Here is a 26,308-nt window from a genome sequence, read left to right on the forward strand (position 1 = left end):
AGATCCCAATGACATCTCAAAGATTCCAGGGACTCATGGGGAACAGCAAAAAGTATGTTCTCACAGAGTGCATTATATTTCAAACAAGAAGAAACTCAGAGACAATCCAAAAACAAAGCTTCATGAGTGCAAGGACAGTGTCTGTGTTATTCACCACTCTCTGGATCCCCAGCACTGGGGACCCATACAGTGGCTGTTGAATAAACATTTATTTAGTGGGACTGAAGGATTATGGGCTAGGTAATAAGAGAAAGGAAGAAGGACCACCATATGACCTTGGGGCAGCACAGTGGCTCACATTCAAGATCAGTTTACCTCTGATTCCAGGAGAGATGTGCAGAAAAGAGCTCACACACAAAGAATTGGAAAGTTAAAAAATGTGTGACCCATCTACATTTAAACAATGATCTAATCCTGCCTTCATTCAATGGTCCATTCTACGGTTTGAAGAAAGTTGGAGGGAACCACACCTTAAGGTACTTCCCAGCCTTCTATAGCATAGAGCCTGGCACACAGTAGAGACTTAAATGTTTGTTGAGAATATGAACAAGTTGATGCACCATTCAGCTTTGCCATTCCTGAAATGGAGGAGCATCTATGCTGTCTCTCCCATAGGGAATGGGCAAACATCCATGTAGGCAAGACAGATAACCTCAGGTGCTGAGAAAGAGAAGGCCACATGGCACAAACCAGTTTCTTGAGGGACGGTTCTTTTGCACCTAACCACATCAAATTCCTGGCCTTGGAATCTTTGGGTCCTGAGGCTTCCAGGGAGTAACCCACCTGGAGCAGACAAAGCAGCCACCAACGACCAGTTGTCACACAGCTGCTGGTAAAGGAAGGCTACAAAAGGTCTCTAAAGGGAACCAACCATGTATATGGCAAAGAAACCCGAGCACCATTCTAGCTCTAAGAGTTACCTAACCCCCCAAAGGGTGTGGAGTATATGGTCAGTCTACACATCCTACACCTTACTCATTATTTGCCTGCTTATAACCCTCCAGTGGTTTCACAATCCAGGGGGATAAAACCCAAACAACATGCCATCACCTAACAGCCCTGAATATTCTGGACCTTGGCCACCTCCTCTACTCTTTCCACTGCTCACCAAGCCTCCCTTTGTTCCTAGCACACATCAAGCTCTTGGCCACTTTAGGCTTTTGCACTAACTCAACTCTGCTGAAATGTTCTTCCCATAGCTGGTTCTTCTCACTCTTCAGGTCTTGGCTCACACTTCACTTCCCTGACTGCCTTATCTAATGAAGCCTCCCATTCCATTTATTTATCTGTAAGAGTCTCCCCTACATGCCTCCTTGAGGACAGAGACAATGTCTGTCTTACGGCTGTATCCTCAGCACTCAATCACCATGCCCACCACACAACAGTAAGTGGTTCTATGTACCTGTCGAGCTCTGAATGAGTGAAATAAAGCAATTAGGTACAATAAACAGATCCTATAGGCCCTTAGGACCACCCTCTCCCTCTGAGAATTCTCATCCTGTCTCCATCAATACCACTCTTTCCTGCTGTTCCTCCAACTTTCCCAAGTCTCTATGATGGGCAGTATTTCCTTCTGCCCATCCCTCACTCACCCAACCAACTAGTTTCTGACTTACATCTCAATCTGTTTTCTGTATATATCAAAAGGCAAATAGGGACTTCCCTGGTGGTCCAGTGGTTAAGATTCCACACTCCCAATGCAGGGGGCCCAGGTTTGATCCCTGGCCAGGGAACTAGATCCCGCATGCCGCAACTAAAGCTCCCACGTGGCACAACTAAGACCTGGTGCAGCCAAATAAATAAATAAATATTTTAAATAAATAAATAAACCTTTAAAAAAAGGCAAATAAAGAGTTGACAGAATCTTCTCTTCAATCTGGCCTCTCCTTTGTATTCTGGATCTCATCTCTAACACAGTCACTCAAGCCAGAAACCTCTAGATTCCTCTTACTTACCCATATCTCCAAATCTAGTCACCAAACTTTCTTCCTAAACCCATGCCCACAACACTTTACTAATAGACATCCTTTTTTCCACTGAACAGAGACTCTTTGATAGTGTCCCAGGCAGCTAACTACAAATAGGGAATCTGGGGATCTGATCTTCTTCCACTAGTACATCATGCTCTAATTAAAATACCAAGTTGCTTGCAGCTCCCCACACCATCTATCTTTCCCACTTTTTTTTTTTTTTTTAAAACCTGACTGGAAGATTTATGTCTATGGAAGTGTAGTTGAAAAATCTGGCAGTAGACTTCTGATAGGGCCTTCCTGGTGCTCACTGGCTCCAGGAATGGTATTGGTTCCTACAGATTAATAGGAAGCCTTCTCTGAACTCCCAGGTCAGGTCAAGTCTCTTCTCCCCTTCCACAGCACCCTATACAACCTCTACCTCATTATAATAAAATGAACTATTTCTGTACGCCTTCCCTCCCACTAGACTAAGCTCTTCAGGGCTTATGACCACTTCTTACTCAATTTTCAATGATTATAAGCAGAGTCCACAGAATGACCCTTCAATAGAGTAAGCCCCTAGTCTCTCTGGAACAAGGTAATCTCAGAGAAGACCATTCTCCAGTGACCCTTTAAATCTACCTTGCTTGGGCATTTTTAAGATTAATTTTTAAAAATTTTTTTTATTGGAGTATAGGTGATATAAAATGTTGTGTTAGTTTCTGCTGTACAGCAAAGTGAATCAGTTATACATATACATATGTCCACTCTTTTTTAGATTCTTTTCCCATATAGGTCATTACAGAGTACTGAGAAGAGTTCCCTGTTCCCTGTGCTATACAGTAGGTCCTTGTTAGTTATCAATTTTTTTCAAGATTAATTTAAAAACGAATTTAGAGATATGTCTCCATACCAATACATCCTGCAAGTCTCATTGAAAACATTTCAAGTTTGCACTGCCTTTACTCCATCATTGGTCAACCCATGGGTGGCACTCTCAGAGATTCCTCTCTGCCTAGGCTTTCCTGTCTCTGTGTTGTTGGCATTTCCCTAATCTCCCAAGAGTACACAAAGGCCAGGAAGGCCGCCAAAAAGCTGGATGCAGCTCCTCACCGTGCCAGGCGGATGATGGCAAGGGCTAGATATATCTGCATTTGCACAGATTCCAAAAAGAAACCTGGAGACAAAGCTGAGCCCATACTCAGGACAGAGCAGTGAGAAGCAGAAAATCCCTGTTAGACTTCTTTTTCTCCTCTCTGCCTTTCCGAGCCTGTTCTTCATCTGGCAAATGGAGGTCACCTTACAGGGTTGTGGTGACTTTAGTCTAGCCTAAGAATGTAATTCTAAAGCACAGATCCATTTACTAGACCTATCCCTACCTATCAGCCTCAAGTGCAGTTTAAATGTGTTGAGGGCTGGGAAGAAGATTGAGAAAGAGGGAAAAATTACTTTTTTATAAAAAGCTTGGGGAAGTTAAATGACCACCATCTCTCAGGCAGACACAATTCAAAAATACGAATTTTTTTTTTTGGTCATGCTGAGCGGCTTGTGGGATCTTAGTTCCCCGAGGAACTAAGCTTTCACTCAAAGTTCAATTCTGGGCCCAATGTACAAAAATGCTCTTTTCACTGTTTGTGGTTGCTACTTAGACAGCCTAAAAGAACTACCCAAATCCTTAATTCCTAGAAACTGGCAAAGTTAGGAGTAGGGGTTAAGGTATCAAAGCAACAGTTGACAGAAGAAGCCTTACTCTCCCACCCAATTTTTTGGAAATCTCAAATGATATCCTAATCACTACTTTTGATCCAGAGACTGCACTACAGAGATCCACAACCTGGTCACACCATCAAGCACAGTTTGAAGCTACAGTTACAGTTTTCACTCCACCCTGTGAAGTCTTGGTATGAGCATAAGCTGTGGTTAGGGGAGGTTCTTTCCTAACTAGAAGCCAAACAGCATCAGCATGACAAATGGGCCTGGCGGCAAAGATATTATTATTAGCCTCTCAATCAAGTTCTTGGTGCTTCACAAGAAGCTGCAGTGTTGCGAGAAGGTGACTGAAAATTCTCAATAAAACTGTCTCCTACAACCCAGAGGAGGATTGTTGTTCAGTTCACGGAGACACTGAGCACCAGCAGAGTCCTACCAGCAAATCTGTTCTGCAGTTTCTCAACTACCCTATCTCCATAGACATGAGTCTTCCAGATTCAAGGATAAGCTATAGCCCAATGGAGCAGCTGCCTCAGTCCAGTAGCCCAAATTAGTGTGACAAAAGTTCAGCCCTGCACAAACAAACAGCACAGACACCCACTCCCCACCCCCTCCTTCCTAGTGCTGGAACATAAAAGTAAACACCCTCTGGGGTTACCGAATGCAAATGATTGTACACATAAAGGTAGTGACGTTGAGGAAAGGGAAAAAATGGGCCAAAACTCACAAAATGGCCAACCTGCATTTTCTACAAGCTAAATGTTACTTTCCCCGAACTCCTATTTCATTCAACCTTTAACTCTCTCGGCTAAGGTCTGGGTTTAGATTACACCACACATCAACCACATAAAAACGAGAAGGAAGCTAGTCAGAATTTCCTTTAACACACACAAACTCTCCTTAACTCCCTTGACCAGATCCCCGACATCTGACGATGAGAACAGTGCCTGGGTTTCTCCTAGAGGCTACCCACAGCCCAGAAAAGCAAAGGGAGACAGACCACTGTGGCGGTGTTTAAGGGTGTCAGTCACTTCTTAGTTATTTGGTCTGTAAAATGGGGATAGAAATAACAAGAGTAGCAACCCCGGCGGCATACTTGAGATAATTATGCAGAGGAGAATGGGGCCTGGCCCTGAGTCAATGTTTGGGGCGTGTCAGCCATTGTTATTGTTATTATTACTGAAGCACTGCCCCAGGAGGGGCCCCGCTGAGGCCTGATGCAAGGGCGTCAGGGCCTGGCAGAGCGGTACGCTGCCGGGTCGGGGCGGTCGGAGCGGGCATCTAGTGGCTGGAGCTCCAAAGAGCCGAGGAGCCGCGGGCGCAGGGGAGTAAGGAGCAGAGCCCAGAGGTGGGAAGGGCCAGAAAGGAAGGAAGGAAGGAAGGATCAGCGAGTAGGGTCGTGAGGGAGGACCCCATACTCACCCAGAGCGAATTCCCATTGCTCATTTCCCAGAGAGCGCTCGGGCACTACCTCCAGATCCAGCATTGGTTCGGCTCGCCGGGGCGGCCTCTCTGCGGCAGTGCGGACGGGACCGGAGCTGAAGAAACAAAGCAGCAGGTGACCCACCGCCCCCGCCGACCCGCGGCAGCCCTGTTCTCCACCTCTACCCGGTCGCCAACGCTACCGGCCCAACACCACACCTCACCTGACCTCACCTCACCTCACCGGCAACAGCCTTCAGCAGCGGCGGCAGCAGGAGCGTCTGCGGCAAAAGTGGCGTGCGGGGCCGTAAAGTGTGGCAGAGGCGGGGCGAAGGCGGGATTTCAATCGCGGGGGCGGAGCTAAGGCGGAGTCACTCAGGCGCAAACTCCGGATAGGCTGCTGCGACAGTCCGGGCGAAGGCAGAGAGAGGCCTCAGAGTACCATCCGGAAGTGCTGGCGCTCTTGGAACGAGGAGCACCTCTACATCTGCACACCACACCGCACACGTTTCACACAAGGATGTCTGAACCACGCAATACATGCATGTGACATGGCTGTACAGCACCTGTCTGCCGTCTCTGCATGTACGGCCCACTCACAGTCACTGGGCGCAAAAGGCGAGTTCCGAGGGCGCACCACCTGAGGTCCAGCGGGGAGGGAGGACACGGAGTCTCAAAGCCCAAGACGCGCCAGCGCCCTGGCACTCTCGGTTGGTGCCGAGACTGACAGCGGCCGCAGCTGCCTCTAGTTGTTCAGGAATGATTCCTTCTCGCTGCGGCCCCTGGGGCTCGGGTCGAACTCAAAGCAAACGAGGAGTGGGCTCGAGCATGTGTGTAGGGGCGGGGCGGGGGGCAGTTGAGGGAGAGGACTAGGGTAGAGGGGAGGAGCTAAGCCCGATCTCCTGGTTGAGTACCTTCAGCCGTGCGCAGCCCGCAGGGCAGCAGCTCGGACTCCGCCAGAGACGGCTTTACCGCCAACGCTGTGTGGTTTTGACCAAACCGCTGGTACTCTTTGTGCCTCAGTTGCCTCATTTACAAGTCGGGAGTAGGGGGTCTTTTAGCCTGTTCATCCTGAGCTATTGGCCCGTGCCCTGGGACACTCTAAAACTGAAAGACAACCAGGCTTCTTCTGGAGCTGACCCTTGGTGAATGCAGCCTCTGGATTCTCACAACCACCCTGAGATGCAAGATTGGTTATAATCTCACTTTACAGGCAGGAAAAAAAATGAGGCCCAGATTGGCTAAAGGCCTTGTGGACCTAGGCGGTAGAACTCAAATTCTTTGCGTTACATTGCCCCGGGAGAAAGGTTTTCAGCAGGGGAGAGAGTGACATGCTAAATTCTTAAACTGGCTTGATAGGAGTGTAACATGGAAGGCTCTATCAAAACTTGGCCACTGCTACTGGCAGTGGTTAAGAATCCGCCGCCAATGCAGGGGACACGGGTTTGATCCCTGGTCCAGGAAGATCCCACATGCCGCAGAGCAACTAAGCCCGTGCGCCACAACTACTGAGCCTGTGCTCTAGAGCTCGTGAGCCACAACTACTGAGCCCACGAGCCACAACTACTGAAGCCCTCGCACCTAGAGCTGGTGCTCCATGACAAGAAGCCACTGCAATGAGAAGTCCGCGCACCGCAATGAAGAGTAGCCCCGCTCGCCGCAACTAGAGAAAGCCAGCGCACAGCAAAGAAGACCCAGCGCAGCCAAAAATAAATAAATAAATAAATTTAAAAAACAAACAGACAAACATGGAGGGACTTCCCTGGTGGTCCAGTGGGTAAGACTTTGTGCTCCTGATGGAGGGGGCCCAGGTTCGATCCCTGGTTGGGGAACTAGATCCCACATGCATGTGGCAACTAAGAAGTCTGCATGCCACAACTAAGAGCCCGTATGCCACAACTAAGACCCAGTGCAGCCAAAATAAATAAATAAATATTGAAAGACAAATACGGAGAAGGATGTCCATTTGCAGAATCCTATGCCAAAATAATAAAACTAAGTCACTGAGATGTCCACCAGTAGGAAAGTGGCTAACTAAACTCTGATATATATGTATAATAGGATCCATTTTTTAAAATGAAGTATATCTCTATGTGCTGATGTGGAAGGAGCTCCAAGAGAAAAAAGCCAGGTGCAAAATTGTATAGTATGACCCATTTTTTTCCTGTAAAATCAGAAATAAAAGAAACATTGGCCTTAGGGCTTCCCTGGCAGTCCAGTGGTTAAGACTCCTCCATGCTTCCATTGCAGGGGGCACGGGTTCCATCCCTGGTCGGGGAACTAAGATTCTGTATGCTGTGCGCATGGTGCGGCCAAAAAAATAAATAAATAAAATAGAACATTGGCCATACCGTAAAAGGGAGAACATTTCTTGAAAGATAAACAAAAAATTATCAATAATACCGAATACAGGGAAAGAGGCAGGGGCCAGTGATCAGGGGGACATTTACCTCTTACAATGCATGGCAAGCGTTAAAGATGTGTTGTTGGGCAGCTGGCCTGGAGAAAAACATAAGGTTGGTGGGGAGTAATCTTAGTCAATTTGGAATGTCTGAATTTAACTCAAATCCAGCTAGACTAGGAATGGTTCTTCTATTTAAAAAACACTTGGAGGGACTTATTTCTGGTGGACAACGAAGGGTATAAGAGAGGAAGGAGAAAGAGAAAGCCACACACTATGGATAACAACGTGATGATGGAATAAAATCCATATTTTATGGCAAGACAAGAAAAATTTAAACATAAAATTTGGGCCTCCTCCCTCCCCTTTAGTGTGTGTTATGCACCTGCATTAACCAGACCTCCTTAGGAGATAACATTCCTTCTTAATCTCATCAAGGGTCACAACTCCTTGAGATAACCTTTCTTCTTAATCTTGTAAGGGGCCATGATGACCCATGACCCACTACTCACCTGGTATGCATGATCTGGATTGTGTAAACTGTCAATAGTATGTCATTTAATGTATAGCCCACTGTCTCAAAAACTTATATAACTGTGCTTTGACCTCTAACGGGTGGAAGAGTTCTCAGGGCTTTCTGAGAGGCAGTTCCCACGTTATAATCCTCAATTTGGCTTGAATAATATTTTCTATTTCTTTCTTGAATCGACTGATTAATTTTTTCATCAACAGTGAAAAGGAGTTTTAGTTTGGAAAACCCAAGAAAGAGGAAGAACAAGGTTGGGGATGCCCCTAAGAATCTCCTTACTGGGATAATAGACAGGTTTCTGTGCACAATGTCAGTCAACAACAAATGGTTATATTAGCTCATTGTGCTGTCCCAAGCCATTGACATAAGTGTGATCCACCCAGGTTTTTGTCAGGGGTAGGAGTGACAGCTTTGGGATGGTAGTCTGGGAGGAGGCCCGAGTCCAGAGCCTGATACACAGAGCAGAAGCAGGAGGTGTCTCAGGGGAGTAGGACCACTTGGGAGAATGTCAGCAACTGCTGTTCCCCCAAACTGAGGGTGCGGATGTTCAGAAATATTGAACTGGATGTTGGTGAACTGCTAAGACCTTCAGGGGAGCACAGGTAGTCATCGAGGTGGTCCAAGTCAGATATGCAGGGACAGCCTCAGGTCAGGGTATAGTGAGTGATTAAGTACGTGGACTGGGAATTTGAATCCCAGTTCTGTCCTTTAAGAGTTTTATGCCTTGGGCAAGTTACTTAATTTCTCCATGCCTTAGTTTTCCTCATTTGTAAAATGACCATAACTTCACAGATTTGTTAGGAGGACTGCAATTGTAAGAGTGTCTGAGTTATGGTAAAAGCTTTGTGTGTAACTACAAATTAAAAAAAAAAAATCTAGTAGTGGGCCTTCCCTGGTGGTCCAGTGGTTAAGACTCCACACTTCCACTGCCGGGGGCACGGGTTTGATCCCTGGTTGGGGAACTAAGATCCTGCATGCCGTGCGGCATGGCCAAAAAAAGAAATAAATTCTTTTAAAATGGTTTTTTAAAAAACCTACAGAGCTGTAAATTAAAAAAAAAAAAATCTAGTACTGACAGAGAACTGATGGAATCCATTGGCAGGATCTACAGATTGGATGTAGACGATGACAGAGAAAAAGAGTCAGGGATAAAAACACAGGTTTCCAGGGCTTCCCTGGTGGCGCAGTGTTTGGGGGTCCGCCTGCCGATGCAGGGGACGCGGGTTCGTGCCCTGGTCCAGGAAGATCCCACATGCCGCAGAGCGGCTGGGCTCGTGGGCCATAGCCGCTGGGCCTGCGCATCCGGAGCCTGTGCTCCGCCTGTGCTCCGCGACGGGGGAGGCCGCAGTGGTGAGAGGCCCGCGTACCGCAAAACAACAACAACAACAAAAAACCCCCACAGGTTTCCAGCTTTGGGTAGCTGGATGGATGGTGGTGTCAAGATAGGAAAGTAGCTGGGGAAACTGACACTGGAGGCTGGAAGGATGCTAATCCTTTAGTTAAAACTGTCACATGTGGTAATTTAGGAGGCAGGAAATGTACCAAGTTTGAAGCCCTAGCTGAAGAGCTTGGAAAGCAGAATCTTAGTACCATGATTACTAATTGCTTGTATTTATCAAGGTAAAAAACAAAAAACAAAAAACCAGGGATGGGGCCATGGGTCATGGAAAGCGATGAATTGGGGAGTCTCTCCCAATCAGTCTTACAAAGAACACTCCCCTCTCAGAGTAGGGGGCCTTCAAATGTTCTCCCTAATGACATTTCATAACTGTCATTTCATAAAAGACCAATGACTTGATTCTTCCCTTTCTGAATGGAAGTGTTTCCTGCAGTTTTCCTGTCCCTATTTCACCACTGTATATTGGCTGTGTGGGCAGATAACCACATATCACAGAATTTTAGTTCAATACCTGATCAGCTGGGACTTTTAGGTTGTCTCCCATGGTAGATATATTTTGTTGAGGGCAAGAGAGTAAAATTAAATATTTAATAATTCAAAGGGTGGCCTGTGATAGTCATTGGAGCTATTCACAAATATTCTCTTTCCTGGGCAAAAGGTAGGATTGTGGTTTTCTGCCCAGATGCAGCTGGGCATGGCCTTGTGATTTGCTAGGTCCAATGAAATGTAAACAGAAGTCTCATGTGTCAATTTCAGGTGACAGTTTTAAAAGTGCCCCTTTCATTACACTATTTTCTTGGCTCTGTCACATGGCTGGCAATGTTCCAGTGATGGCTCTGTCAGCCTAGGTCAATCACTGATGGGTATTTAACAAATAAGAGATAAGTCTTTAAGCCAATAAAATTTGGGGGGTTTTAGGCAACACAACCAGCCTATCCAGGTAAGAGAAACGGGGGAAAATTGCCAGTTATGTCTCCTGTACTTTTTTCTCCAGCTTGAAGTGTTTCCATGCCCACTAAACTACCCTTAATCTCCCTACTGGGTCACCATATGATCAGTGGGACTGACTTGCTGCTTCTAGTCTTGTTCTATCAACCAAAACGAGCTTTATCAACCACCCATTCCCTCAAACTCCCAACCCCTCAGTGGCTTCCTGCTTGCCCTAGGGAATTGTCCAGACACTTGAACATGGCTGGAAAAGTCCATCCAGCACTGCTTGTGACCCTCACCCAGGCCCCTGCTGACCCTTTCAGATTTGTCTCACTGCGGCAGCGCCCCCTCCACTCCATGGTCCAGTCGTACTCAACTGCGCCTAGTTTCTCAAACTTGCCACGTTACCTGTAATACTTTTGTCATCTTCTCAATGCTGGAATAATGTCTGCCATCTTTCAGATGTCAGCTCAGATGTCTCAAGGAAGCCTTTTCTTGAGCACCCAGACCAAGTTAGATGTGCCCCGTGACAGCCACAACTTCCAGTACAACTTTAAACAATACTGCTTTTGTTTAGGTTTTGAGCCAGATTGTAGGTTCCGTGAGGGCAGAGACAGTGTCTCTTTAGGGCACTGGATATATACATTTTTTCCCCTAAATGATCCTAGGAGGTAAAATCATCATACTTTGTTTTAATCTCTTTTTTTAAACAGTGATAGTAAGCCTCAATTTTTTTTTTTAACATTTTTCCTTTTGGTTGTATGATCTGTCCTTTGCCCACTTACAATCCTAATATCGATGTAAGCCAATACATGCAATTTAAAATTTTCTACTAGCCACATTAAAAAGGAAAAAGGTAGTTAATTTTAATGTATTTTATTTAACCCAATATAACCCAGTATATAAAAATATTTTAACATGTAAGCAAAATTAAATCTATTTTTTTCTTTTGTATTAGATTTTGATATTTAGTATTTTACACTAACAGTGCATCTCAACCTGGACACAAAATTTTCAAAGGCTAACATGGAATGTAGTCCTCCCAAAACAAAGTTTTAACAGAAAAATATTTAACACTGCCTCAGTTTTTAAATTAAAACATAAATTCAGTTTCTTGGTTTTACTAGCCACATTTCAAGTGCTCGACAGCCACACATGGCTAGTACCTACCATACATGGATATACATGATTTCTCTAACAAAATATTTCTCCCTGTATCTTATCTTCTCACATTTTCAAATGTTTCTGAAACCTGAAAAAGGCCAATAATGACTTTAAGTTGCTTATTCTGGCCAAAAGCTGAGAATTGACTAATACAGTGACTTTTAGAGTTATCTTGTATTTAAACGAACTAAACTGCCATTTCCACCCATGATTCTACTCTACAAATTGTAATTTTCTAGACTCGGAACATCTTTGAAATGCCATATCTGTATATATGGTGGTGATGCAGGAAAGGGAATTGATGCTACCAGGAGAATCATGCCTTGAAATATGCCTGCAAATGACTGAAATCTTACCTTTAAAGAATGTTTGGGAGATCAAAACGCCAATGTTGTTGTTTTTTGTTTTGGCTGTGCCACACAGCCTGTGGGATCTTAGATCCCTGATCAGGGATCGAACCCGCACCCCCTGCATTGGAAGCGCTGAGTCCTAACAAATGCACTGCCAGGGAAGTCCCCCAGTGTTGTCTTATAAGTACTCAGTTACATATATAAATATGGCAAAATGGCTGTGGTGGTTTTAAAAATATGTCCATAAACTCTCTGACACCTCCCCCCTTCAAGATGAAGCTTAGTAACTCCTCCCTTTCACTGTGGGCCTAACCCAGCAACTCACTTCTAACATAATGAAATATGGCAGCCCAAGATTAGGTTATTAAGATGTGGCTTTGGACTTCCCTGGTGGCGCAGTGGTTAGGAATCCGCCTGCCAATGCAGGGGACACGGGTTACAGCCCTGGTCCAGGAAGATCCCACATGCCATGGAGCAACTAAGCTCGTGTGCCACGACTACTGAGCCTGCACTTTAGAGCCTGCGAGCCACAACTACTGAGTCCACGTGCCGCAACTACTGAAGCCCGTGCGCCTAGAGCCCGAGTTCCGAAACAAGAGAAGCTACTGCAATGAGAAGCCCGCGCACCACAACGGAGAAGCCCCGCTCGCCACAACTAGAGGAAGTCCACATGCAGCAACAAAGACCCAACACAGCCAAAAAAAAAAAAAAAAGATGTGGCTTTCATCTTAGGCATGCACTCTTCCTTGGATCACTTGCTCTGGGAAAGCCAGCTGCCAAGTCATGAGCTGCCCTATGGAGACACCCACATGCCAAGGAAGGACTTCTTCATCCCCAGCACCTAGGAATCAAGGGCTTACACCCAATGGCCTGCGAGAAACTGAAGCCAGTCAATGGCCACAAGCGGGCTTGGAAGGGGATCCTTCAGCCACAAGTAAGCCTTGAGATGACGATAGCTCAGGTTGACAATCTGACTCTAACTTCAGGAGAGACCCTCGATCAGACCACTGGGCTTAGCTTCTTCCAGATTTCTGACCCACAGAAACTGTGGGATGATGTTTACTGTTTTAAGCTGCTAAATTTGGGGGCAATGTGTTATGTAGCAATGGATAATCCACACAATGGCTTATAGCTTGAAAAAGCTCCCCAGTGCCAAATGAGGCATACATCAAGTAAGAGATTTCTTTTTCCAGGTAGCCCCAAACTAACATATCCAAATACCTGTTTCTAGAGGTGATATACTTATTGAAACCATGATGCTACTGCTCAAATAATTTTTGAAATTAACCCTCAGAGTATGAATCTTATTCTTTGGAATTTTGCTTCATGGTACCAATTCAGCATTTAAAGGTATTTGTTATTTGCAATAAGTCTGGTAGTGAATAAGTATATTTTTCCTTATGGATCAAGCTTAGGACATACTTCTAGAGTAAAAGGCTTAATTTTCTGATGTAGGAAAATGCCAAGCAAAGTCCTAAGAATGTCTGAAATGACACCAGCACAATCAACTTGAGTGTATATTCCTAAAATGAATAGTTTGAAAGATGGTAGTTATTTGGATGTGTAATTTTTGGAATTCTTCCTTCCCTCCAAGGTCACTACTCTATAGTCATACCTCATAGGATGGGTAAATCAAGGCAGATTTTTTGAAAACTATAATACCCACTGGGAAATTAGTATTCTTTGTGTTATATAAAGATTTTCTTTGGAATTAACAGAAATGACCACTAGATGCCACTGCTGTTGGTGGTGGTTTTTATTTTAAGGTTAAAAAGCAGAATGCAAGAACAGCTCAGAAACAAAATCAATTTTTATGTCATAATGAACACCAGAACAGAAATTGTTGGATTATGTTAATAAAGAGCCAAAACCCAGAAGTTCACTACACAGAAGTTTATTGTGAAAGTAAATTAAACATACAAACACACAATATGGCTAATGGTGGCAAAAGCAATCTGGTAGCTTAAGGCAAGTTTTAATGAGGATGAATTTAGAAAAGATGATGCAATGATGTAATTTTGTTTAAATATAGATTATGGAAAAATATCAAATTGTACCAATAACTTAAAAAAAAGCAGTTTTCAAAGCCTGCACTTTTGGAGAAAAAGGGCTCATGATCTTAATGCCAGCATTAAGACAGATGGAAGCAGCACAATGCTAAATGACAGTATGTACAGAAGGATGGCAACATGAACATTTAGTAACATTTGATCTTAGTTACTGGTGGACTGAAAGCCCTTAGCTAGAAACAATAGAGAAAAATGTGCCATCATCATGTTATTAGAAAAGAAAAAATTTAAGTGCAGAAGTCAAAAACCAAGGAGCTCTGTGACAAAGTAACCTTAAAACAGCACTGTAAGGACCACTTAAAAGGTGATTCCCTCAGGGGAAATTAGGGCACTGAGTGTGTAAACATGTGAGCTGCACAACACCAAATACCAACCAAATTCATTCATAGTACTTAGTTACACAAGATCAGCATGGTCTTTTATGATGCATTATTGTTTATAACAATTTAAACACACTCCTTTACCATGCATGACTTCAAATATATAACAAATATTTTTATTCTGAGATACAGGATATGTTTATGAATTATAAGACCTATATACAATGAAAGTCACACCTCCCTTATCAGTCAAGTATACATATATGTTTTAAATGCAATAACCTTATTCAGACTTCAGTTCATTTTCTGAATTGACCATGTCAGTTTTTCAAACTCTTTAAAATAATGCCATTCTATTTTGATAAAATACATTTTTGCAAAAATTCAGAAATGTAGTAACATTTAATTATGACCAAAAATGACCATGAAAAATATTTGTAAGGAGGTACCACATGACTTAGCACTTTTTTCCAGTCTTGTATTAAAAAAAAAAAAAAAGTTGCAATCAATTTGATAGTGAGCCTATTTCAAAAATATTCTTATACTAATTCATCTCAAAAGGTTCTATTAATAGTCCTTTTGGAAAATACCATATATATAACCTGTGAATTTTTTTCCAGAATAATTAATGGAAGAAAATGTATCCTCTGCACAGATGTACATTTTCTCTCTAAGACTAATCTTTCATCACCTAGAATTGTTTTTACAAAAGCATGCATTATAAAATACACATAAAAGCAGCTATCTTAAACATGATTTTAATACAACATTACCTTTGTAGCTGATTCATCACTGTCTCCAGTTTAATATGCTGTTACATACATGAAGAAGCTCCAGTATCCCTTTTCTGATTGACTTTAAAAAAAAAAATCCCTGAATAAAACAGAAGCCAGCCTGTGACTTCTTTAGGCATTTCAGTAGAATATTATCATATATGGAGAATATCTCCACACAAACTCATGAATACAGAACAGAATCTAAAACAGATCTGGGGCAGACCAGAGTTAATACCAATTAAAATTTATGTTAAGGAAAGAAAAGGAACTGATTATCAACATTTAAAAGGATACTGCAACTTTAACAACTGTAAACTTTGTGTTAGAAGGTGTGGCAGACAGCTCTATGCTACTAGGTTTTTAGCTTGTAAATAATGCAAACCATCAGCAGTTTTAAAATGCCATAGACTATAAAAACACAGAAGGAAACAGGGGAAACAAAACAAAAAAACCAAGAACATTTATCTAAAATGAAGCTGTATAACCAACACATCTAAAATAAAAAAAAAAAAATAGAGCAACTGATTAGGGGAAAAAACCCTCTGATAAAAATTTTAATTTCTTGACCTGTTCTAAAATGACATGAACTTTTAAATTAAAATGGTGGAAAAAAAGAGCTTTACAAGTGGATAGTTTCAACTCACTAAAATAATGTCAACAAGGTAAGCTTGCATAGAAGAAAATTTCAAATAATTACTGGCTACATGCATACAAAATTAGAAATGCAGGTATTATATCATAGTGCAAAACCATGGCAGTTGTGATGTCTTGTTACTGCCTAAGGTTGAGAAATAGACCGTAGTACCTCCAGTTATCACAGTTTCTGGTCAATTATTTCTGCCGACTAGAAATGAATATGTAAAGACGGGGCGGGGGGCACATCTTTTGTGCCACTAATTAGCGAAGTTTGAGGTCATCACCACCACCTAAACTGGATCCAGGACTAGGGTCTTGTTGTCTTCTTGCCTGCAATGACAAAATCATAATTTAGGGTTAAAACGTGTTTTGAAAATCAAAGTGCTAATAAATAAATGTTACAGTAGCACATAAGAAAAGTTTGCAACTAAAAAAATTTTCAGCCAGTATCTCCACATGTAAGAAGAAAAAGAACAATTTAGATTATGTATGAAATATTTTGTTCAAGTTTCCTTAAAATCCAAGAATAAAAAATCTCATTATATTCAAAAGAGCATTATCAAAATATGTACTGTGGATAAAAGAGCAACAAACCTACATTTATAGCTTTGGGAATAAAGGCTTTAACTTGAACACATGATCCAATTACCTTAGAAGCAGACTTTCCCATTTTCCCTTTTAATACTAGCTGACATTTTACACACTACTATATATAAAATAGATAACAAACAAGAACCTACTGTATAGCACAGGGAACTATACTCAGTATTTTGTAATAACCTATAAGGGAAAAGTATACATATCTATCTATCTATCTATCTATATCTATCTATATATATATCTGAATCACTGTGCTGCACACCTGATATTAACACATTGTAAATCAACTATACTTCTGCATGTACTTGTCCAGTTTTCCCAGCACCATTTATTGAAGAGGCTGTCTTGTCTCCATTGTATATTCTTGCCTCCTCTGTCATAGATAGGTGACCACAGGTGGGTGGGTTTACCTCTGGGCTTTCTTACCTGTACCATTGATCTATATTTCTGTTTTTGTGCCAGTACCATATATTGTCTTGATTACTGCAGCTTTGTGGTATAGTCTGAAGCCAGGGAGCCTGATTCCTCCAGCTCCATTTTTCTTTCTCAAGATTGCTTTGGCTATTTGGGGTCTTTTGTGTTTCCATATAAATTGTATAATTTTTTTGTTCTAATTCTGTGGAAAATGCCATTGGTAATTTGATAGGCATTGCACTGAACCTGTAGATTGCTTTGGGTAGTATAGTCATTTTCACAATATTGATTCTTCCAATCCAGGAGCATGGTATATTTCTCCACCTGTTTATATCATCTTTGATTTCTTCATCAGTGTTTTATAGTTTTCTGAGTACAGGTCTTTTGCCTTCTCAGGTAGGTTTATTCCTAGGTATTTTATTCTTTTCGTTGTGATGGTAAATGGGATTGTTTCCTTAATTTCTCTTTCTGATCTTTTGTTATTAGTGTATAGGAATGCCAGAGATTTCTGTGCATTAATTTTGTATCCTGCAACCTTACCAAATTCATTGATTAGTTCTAGTAGTTTTCTGGTGGCATCTTTAGGATTTTCTATGTATAGTATCATGTCATTAGCAAACAGTGACAGTTTTATTTCCTCTTCTCCGATTTGTATTCCTTTTATTTCTTTGTCTTCTCTGATTGCTGTGGCTAGGACTTCCAATACTACGTTGAATAATAGTGGTGAGAGTGGATATCCTTGTCTTGTTCCTGATTTTAGAGGAAAAGCTTTCAGTTTTTCACCAGTGAGAATGATGTTTGCTGTGGGTTTGTCATCTACGGCCTGTATTATGTTGAGGTACGTTCCCTCTATGCCCACTTTCTGGAGAGTTTTTATCATAAATAGGTGTTGAATTTTGTCAAAAGCTTTTTCTGCATCTATTGAGATGATCATATGGTTTTTATTCTTCAATTTGTTAATATGGTGTATCACATTGATTGTTTTGTGTATATTGAAGAATCCTTGCATCCCTGGGATAAATCCCACTTGATCATGTTGTATGATCTTTTTAATGTGTTGTTGGATTCTGTTTGCTAGTATTTTGAGGAAATTAGAACACTCCCTAACACCATACACAAAAATAAACTCAAAATGGATTAAAGTCCTAAATGTAAGGCCAGACACTAAAACTCTTAGAGGAAAACATAGGAAAAAACATCCTTTGACATAAATCACAGCAAGATCTTTTATGACCCACTGCCTAGTGTAATGAAAATAAAAACAAAAATAAGTGAATGGGACCTAATTAAACTTAAAAGCTTTTGAACAGCAAAGGAAACCATAAACAAGACAAAAGACAATCCACAGAATGGGAGAAAATATTTGCAAACGAATCAATGAACAAAGGATTAATCTCCAAAATATATAAACAGCTCATGCATCTCAGTATCAAAAAAACAAACAACCCAATCAAAAAATGGGCAGAAGACCTAAATAGACATTTCAGCAAAGAAGACATACAGATGGCCAAGAAACAATGAAAAGATGCTCACCAGCACTAATTATTAGAGAAATGCAAATCAAAACTACAATGAGGTATCACCTCACACCAGTCAGAATGGCCATCATCAGAAAATCTACAAACAATAAATGCTAGAGAGGTTGCAGAGAAAAGGGAACCCTCTTGCACTGTTGGTGGGAATGTAAATTGATACAGCCACTGTGGAGAACAGTATGTTGGTTCCTTAAAAAGCTTAAAATAGAATTACCATATGACCCAGCAATCCCACTACTGGGCATATACCCAGAGAAAACCATAATTCAAAAAGACACATATAGGGCTTCCCTGGTGGCGCAGTGGTTAAGAATCTGCCTGCCCATGCAGGGGACATGGGTTCGAGCCCTGGTCTGGGAAGATCCCACATGCTGTGTAGCAACTAAGCCCATGCACCACAACTACTGAGCTTGTGCTCTAGAGCCCGCGGGCCACAACTACTGAGCTCGCATGCCACAACTACTGAAGCCCGCACGCCTAGAGCCTGTGCTCTGCAACAAGAGAAGCCACCGCAATGAGAAGCCCGCATACCGCAACAAAGAGTAGCCCTTGCTCGCCACACTAGAGAAAGCCTGCGTGAGCAACCAAGACCCAACACAGCCAAAAAAAAAAAAAAGACACATATACCCCGATGTTCATTGCAGCACTATTTGTAATAGCCAGGACATGGAAACAAACTAAATGTCCACCAACAGATGAATGGATAAAGAAGATGTGGTACATATATACAATGGAATATTACTCAGCCATAAAAAGAAATGAAATTGGGTCATTTGTAGAGATGTGGATGGACATAGGGTCTGTCATACAGAGTGAAGCAAGACAGAAAGAGAAAAACAAATATCATATATTAATGCATATATGTGGAGTCTAGAAAAATGGTACAGATGAACCTATTTGCAGGGTAGGAATAGAGAGGCAGATGTAGAGAACGGACGTGTGGACACAGGGTGGGAAGGGGAGGGTGGGATGAATTGGGAGATTAGGTTTGACATAAATACACTACCAGGTGTAAAACAGATAGCTGCTGGGAACCTGCTGTATAGCACAGGGAGCTCAGCTTGGTGCTCTGTGATGGCCTAGTTGGGTGGCATGGTGGGGGGAAAGGAGGTACAGGAGGGAGGGGATGTGTGTATGCACATGGTTGATTCACTTTGCTGTGCAGCAGAAATTAACGCAACGTTGTAAAGCAATTAACTCCAATAAAAAAAAATTATTGTGAGACAACCAGAAAAAAAAAAGTTAACAAAGGAATTCCAATACCAGATTAGGAAACTGATAGTTACCAAATGTTATTTTTTCCAATAAACAAGTTGTATTTTATATTAAGACATTTAAAAAATAAATTTAACACCGATAATAGCAAAAAAAATCAACTATACTTCAATAAAATATATATAAATGAATAAATAAAAATTAAAAAAATAGCTGACATTTATTGTGCACCAACTATATGCTGGGCACTGTTCTAAGCAATTTCCATGGACGAACCAATTTAATCCCTGCCAACTACCTATAACATAGGTGCTATTGTTTATCCATTTTACAGATAAAGAAACTGAGTCACACAGAAGTATATGGCCTATAAATTATGTGACTGAAAAATGTAATACTAAATTTCATGTCTCAATGAATTCCATCTCTGCCAACTGGATTTTAACTAGGAATCTCTATCTCAAGAAATAAAATTCAGAATTACTATGGATAAAGTATTGTCTCAAAAGCAAAAACGGAAGTATATTAGAATCTTTGGTGCACTTATATATTCAGAAGTATCTTTACAACAATACTTAACAATTAAGAGGCTTGACAATCATAAACATTGAGGATTTCAAGTTTCACTGTAGAATAAACATTTCTGTTTAAACGATGGTAAATTACTTAATAGAGAACATCTAAGAACAAACATACTGTGCATGACACTCTCTACTAATATAAAGTTTTAAAAGAACATAGTGCCCCCCTTTGATCCACACATAATATTTACTTTCAGTCTCTTTCACAAATTCCGATGCATCTTTCTTCTATAAGTGTTCTCTAGTGACTACAAATGTCAGTCAAGCACAAACATCTGTTTGTATACAGAATCTAGTTCCCTCAGCAACAGTTTTCCTATGTTAGATAAAGGCTACTCCATTTTACCAGTTATTATTTAGGGCAAAAACCCCTTAGCATCTCTCACACCCAACAGCAAATTCTGACATCTCTACATTTAAATATGTCCTGAATCTGACCACTTCTGACTGACTCTACCACTCTTACCCTAGTCCAAGCCACCATCATCTTTCATGTGGATCTTGTTTTAGCCACCTCTGTTATATGCCAGCAACTGGGACTAACTGCAATTACCTGTGCAATCCTTAGCTAAATGGAATTATGTATTATTATCACCAATTGATTGTCCATTATCTGTCAGTTTTTGGAAACAAATTTAACCAAAAATAGAAATGTTCTGATTTCAATGGTTAAGATCTAAAACAATTAGAGAAAGAGCATCCTTGACCTTCAAAGAAACAGCTTAACAAGTCACACCTGTACTGTAAAATCAGGTTTAGTCAGAAGCTCCAGTTATATCATCATTTCTCAAGACGGTTAATGTTGTTTAGACAGAAATGACACAGCTTTATTAACTTTCAAACAAATCATATAAAACCCAACACTAACTTCCGTGGTCTTTCTTATAAACTGTGATATATTTCTCTAGCAAATCTTAACTATTTATTAGCAGACTGCATGCTGACTAAATTTTAGCACATTCCTTTCATTTAACTAGTCAGGTTAATGTTATGCTGCATGGGTACAGACTGAAAGAGCTATGGAATGCATATGCATTAGGAAAACAATTTATGTTCCATACAGAATCAATGTTAAATGTAATGTAAGGACTGATCAATTCTGCAAAATTAGAGATGGTGATATAAGCATCTGGTTTCAGTCAATGAAGGTTAGAAAGGGGTTGAGCAATGAAGAAACACTGAGAAAAATCAATCCTAATTATACATTTATAAATTACTACTAACCTACCAGTAATACTTTGTGAAAAGAATATTTCAGCTTTTGTCTTGGGATAAGAGTAATATTCAAATTTTAATAATGGGATGACTCCAAATAAGTGACAAAAAAACAGTCATCAGCAGGAGTTCTCCCTACTGGTCAGGGCTGTGCAGAGGTTGCCATGGGTTTATTTGTTTAAAATATATTTTTGGTAAAAGCATGGAAAGAAAAGTTGTTTTGCTATTTACTTGTGTTTTTCATTTCTATTTACATTGTAAGGAAGGAATGAGGAAGATGTAAACGAAGACACTATGAAGGAGAATTGAAGATTAAAAAAAATAAGGGAAGTCTGAAAGAGTATGAATGAGAACAGAAGAGGGAAGAATGAGAGAGCTGGGAGACTGGGAGGAAATTTAATGCTAGAGAGGAAGATGTATGGGCTGTCATATGAAGGAGACAAATACAGAAACATTTAGGTTAATGAAATAGCTTCCACAGGACTGGAATTCAACAACTGGATGCGCTGCCTTGGGAAGCAGTGCTTTCTACTGTAGCAGTTTTCTAATGGAGGTTGGATGTTTCAGAATGAATTCTATGAGTCACAAACTAGACTAGATGATGGCAAAGAAACTCTCTGAACTTGGTTATTCTAAAAACATAAAGTCCATAATTTCTAGTTTCTTTCTCCCCAGTCAATCCACATAGGTCCTTGATTTTAACTTTTTATTAACAGTTATTTCAGAATAGGGTTTTAATATAAAGGAGACACCCATGAGCCTGTTCAGAATACAAATCTGTTTTTAATATTTATAAGTATTAAAATCTAGAAATTTGGGCTTCCCTGGTGGCGCAGTGGTTGGGAGTCAGCCTGCCGGTGCAGGGGGCACGGGTTCGTGCCCCGGTCCGGGAGGATCCCACATGCCGCGGAGCGGCTGGGTCCGTGGGCCATGGCCACTGGGCCTGCGCGTCCGGAGCCTGTGCTCCGCAGCAGGAGAGGCCGCAGCGCTGAGAGGCCTGCGAACTGCAAAAAAAAAAAAAAAAAAAAAAAAAAAATCTATAAATTTTACTACAGACCCCTCACTACCAGGCACTCCTATTTTCTTTCTTTCAGTATACCATCACCCAGAAACATGGCAAATCCAGTTTCTAGATGGCAGTCATAGGATGTGTTCGAAATGAAGAGACAAAGAATATTCACCGAATACTGGAGCTTTCCCTACTGGTCTGGGCTGTGCAGAAGTAGCCAAGAGCAGGGCTCCCCAAATGAAAATGAATAAAACCTGGTTGATTTCCATTCTTTTATTATCAAGATCATCAAACTGCAGAAAACTCTTCATGAGAAAATGCCCTAATAACTAAAAATAGATCCAATTTATTGAGTGTATACTATATCCAGATAATGTGCAAATCACTTTATGTTTGACACTTGGCTAAAAGTCAGAACATGGCATGACAGAATTTTAGAGCAGCACAGTACTTTATAGAGATCTAGTTCAACTCTCACATTACAGATGATAGGCCCGAGACCAAGAATGTTAAATGATTCCTCCAAGGTTTCAGAGTTAGGTGGTGGCAGTGAGAACACAAACTCACAACTCTAAAAAGACGAACCTTTAACTTCCAATTAGCATTAATGTCAGCCTCCTAATCACTGATATTTCTCCTGACTGCTAAGGCTGGAAGAGACACAAAGTAGAAATTTTAAGTCCTAATATGAGAGAAAGGAATGCAATTTCTCCAAACTCATCAAAAATGTAAAAACAAGGTGAGCAGACAATCATAAACACCTGTCAGATAAGTAGACTGCAAGAGCTGGTCTAACAGGCACATCAAAAAATACAGTTCGGGGGCTTCCCTGGTGGCGCAGTGGTTGGGAGTCCGCCTGCCGATGCAGGGGACGCGGGTTTGTGCCCCGGTCCGGAGAATCCTACGTGCCGCGGAGCGGCTGGGCCCATGGGCCATGGCCGCTGGGCCTGCACGTCCGGAGCCTATGCTCCGCAGTGGGAGAGGCCCGCGTACCGCAGGGAAAAAAAAAAAAATACAGTTCTTACAAAGTATACAACTTCAGGAAAACTTTAAATATAAGGTGGCATTTTAAAATAAAAGAGATAGTGGAAATAACTGACATCTCCCGGCTTGGATTAGGGTGGCTCTACCAAGTTAGCAATGTGAGCTTATACAAGCCTCTTATCCTCTTCCAGCCTCAGTTCCTCAAAATTGAGATACATCTTATAAGAGCATTTAAGAATCAAGTGTAAAACAAATATTGCAGCATATACTGCCTGGCACATAGTAAGCATTCATGCTGTTGCTATCACAACAAAGCTGCTCCTAACTTCCCAATTTATCTGTATGAACTTCTCAAATGTTAAAAAAATCTGCATCCTGCAGATAAGAGTAACTTTTACAGGCTAAAATAAAGTTAAAACAAAATAAATTTTAATAAAACCTACATCTCTTATGATAGAGACCAAACCAAGACCCTGTTTTTCTCTTAGTATGGGAGCAGCAGAGCTAGAATCCTTGTCCTCGTTAATCCTCTTCCAATTCTCATTCTTTTTTGTTTTGTTTTGTTTTAAAATTTTATATTTTAATAGGATTTTCTTTTTTATAAATTTATTTATTTATTTATTTTTAGCTGAGTTGGGTCTTCATTGCTCCGCACGGGCTTTCTCTAGTTGTGGAGAGCAGGGGCTACTCTTCGTTGGGGTGCGTGGGCTTCTCATTGTGGTGGCTTCTCTTGTTGCAGAGCAAGGGCTCTAGGTGCACAGGCTTCAGTAGTTGTGGTATGTGGGCTCAAGAGTTATAGCACACGGGCTTAGCTGCTCCGCGGCATGTGGGATCTTCCCGGACCAGGGCTCGAACCCATGTCCCCTGCATTGGCAGGAGGATTCTTAACCACTGCACCACCAGGGAAGCCCTCTCATTCTTTTTTTTTTTTCGATTCTCATTCTTAGTCTGAGTTCATATTCTCGGTTCACTTTCATCTACTGCCTATACCGAAAACACACCTCAGGAAGGCCCAGAAGAGACAGACATTTATGTTCATTTGTCCTTACATAAAAATAAGTGTTGGTAGAGTTAAGTGATATGAAAACTGAAGTCTGTGGGAATTTAAATAAATAGAGGCTGTGATTCTTTTTCTTGGACCACACAGAATCGAAGGCTCCAAAAACATACAAAACACAAATATAAAAACCACAGTCTTTCGCTTGTTTTTATTTCCAAATAGTCTCCACATAAAATTCTCATATGATTTACTGAACTTTACTTTTAAAACTGCCTATAGCAGAATAAGCAATAACTATTTACCCATTCTCTGACATTAAAGATAACAATTTATTTGCTAACGCTTTTATAACCCAATCAAATGAAAGCATTTTCTAGGTAATGACAGAGAGAAAATCTCTTTCAGCACCCTGTCACCTTGCAGCTGAATTAAGAGCCAACAGTACTGTACCACAGTTTTAGGTTAAGAGGCCAATGAAGCTGAAGGCAGTCCCTAGACACACCAAGAGTGTGTAGGAGCTGCTATAAAACAGATGACAGAGGTATCTTTCCAACTTATTTATGACAAAAGCACTCAGTCTGTACCTTATTAGTCTCAATCTTCCTTCACAAAATCCCAAAGTAAGGTACTGGAATTACAGTTATAGAGATGTGTAACCTGAAGGACTGCCATGGATAACAGGTCAACAGTTCTAAATAATGGTAAGATTCTCAGGTAAAAAGGCACTGGGCCACTTCTATGTGGCAACAGATATCAATGGGCAGGCAGGCACTTTACAGAAGAAATGTCTGTGATTTTTTTTTTTTAAAGTCTACTTTTTATTAAAGTACAGAAGAGTGTACAAATCATATATATGAGTGATGAATTTTCAGGAAGTGAACACACCCATGTAACTAGCCTCCAGATCAAGAAATATAATATCACCAAATGTGGGAAGTTCCCTCTTTGTACCCCCTCCTTGTCACTACCCAACCCCAAGAGAAGCCAGAAAAGTTCAAGATCCTTTACTATTGTTAAAAAACAAAGAAAGAAAGAAACAAACACCAGGATATAAAATAGCTTGGCAACATATCTTTGACTTTCAGAGCCTACAGTTAGGATATGCCTGCCTTTATTGCCACTCCAGATATGTTGTGAGCCAAGGTGCATAGAAAGAGAGGATGAAGGAACTAGCTTCCAATGAGTTCCATTTTAAATGTCAGATACTGAGTCAGGCAGCACCCTGGGAGGTAGGGTGTTAGCTCCATTTTACAGATGAGGGTCAAGAGGATAAGCAACTTTCCCAATGTCACATGGCAACAAGTAGAGCTAGGACTCAAAACCAGGGCAATTTATTAGCAGCCTCATCCTCATCTACTACCTCAAAGGTTCTCAAGTTACATTTTGCCAGTTACTGGGTTCCCTGGACACATTCCAGGGACTCTAGAGGGGGACCAGAATAATCCCTACCCCTGCTTCACCCAGAGCAGCGCCCCTTTAAGCTATTTTATACATTAAGGTTCTGTATAAATTTCAAACGAAGACAGGATTTCACATTTTTAAAAACTGCCTATACGTCAGAGAAAACAGATAGCAAGTTCTAGAATCTTCTGTTTTCATCATTCTGTGTTAACACTAGCAACAATTTTTCTTTTCTTGATAGGTAACAGATGCACATGATACAAAATTCAAAAGGTATAAAAGATAAACAATGAAAAGTAATCACTCAAGGAGTTTTAGAACTGATTTCAGGTTAAAAGACACTGGGGAAAACCAAAACCACTTGGAGTTCTGCTTCCCACTGTGAGTAACCTTAATCAGATACACATATTAAATGTTCATGAGCACCGCTGTTACACAAGTTTAGCATGTCAGGGCTAGAGGCCTCAGAGGTTATCCAAACAGGGGTAGGACATCCGTAAGCCTCTGTGCTGCCAGGATCTTAAGCCTCCAAGGACCACTTACTGGGTTACTGCCACCCAAGAGTTACCACTGCTCCTTGGCCCTTGTCTAGTCAGTCATCAGGACCACCCAGTAGAACCATTATTATTCTTTTCTTCCTCAGTTTTTTCTTTTCCAGGCAAAATGGTTACTAACTTCTTCTGGTTCTGGCAGATT

The 26,308-nt window shown here is 41.3% G+C and overlaps 2 protein-coding genes across 6 annotated transcripts in view; both read right to left on the minus strand.

Annotated features, from left to right (window-relative positions):
- PHAF1 (phagophore assembly factor 1) overlaps positions 1 to 5,382 on the minus strand; it is a 29,011-nt gene extending 23,629 nt beyond the window's left edge. Inside the window, exons 1-2 of one of the 4 annotated variants that reach the window (XM_079907374.1) lie at positions 5,329 to 5,355; positions 5,085 to 5,200 (exon numbers count right to left, since the gene is read on the minus strand). In XM_079907374.1, the coding sequence (XP_079763500.1) occupies positions 5,085 to 5,148 (64 nt within the window). In that variant the 5' untranslated portion in view covers positions 5,149 to 5,200; positions 5,329 to 5,355. Of the gene's footprint in view, positions 1 to 5,084; positions 5,201 to 5,308 lie in introns of all 4 variants that reach the window. The other 3 variants (XM_079907373.1, XM_079907372.1, XM_079907371.1) reach the window with 3 other exon arrangements.
- An 8,243-nt stretch (positions 5,383 to 13,625) lies between these two features.
- CBFB (core-binding factor subunit beta) overlaps positions 13,626 to 26,308 on the minus strand; it is a 60,277-nt gene continuing 47,594 nt past the window's right edge. Inside the window, exon 6 of one of the 2 annotated variants that reach the window (XM_079906472.1) lies at positions 13,626 to 15,988. In XM_079906472.1, coding sequence (XP_079762598.1) covers positions 15,966 to 15,988 — 23 coding nt within the window. In that variant the 3' untranslated portion in view covers positions 13,626 to 15,965. The remainder of the gene's footprint in view (positions 15,989 to 26,308) is intronic. The other variant, XM_079906471.1, reaches the window with a different exon arrangement.

This window comes from Stenella coeruleoalba (genome assembly GCF_951394435.1).
Source record: "Stenella coeruleoalba genome assembly, chromosome: 20".
Taxonomy (NCBI): Eukaryota; Metazoa; Chordata; class Mammalia; order Artiodactyla; family Delphinidae; genus Stenella; species Stenella coeruleoalba.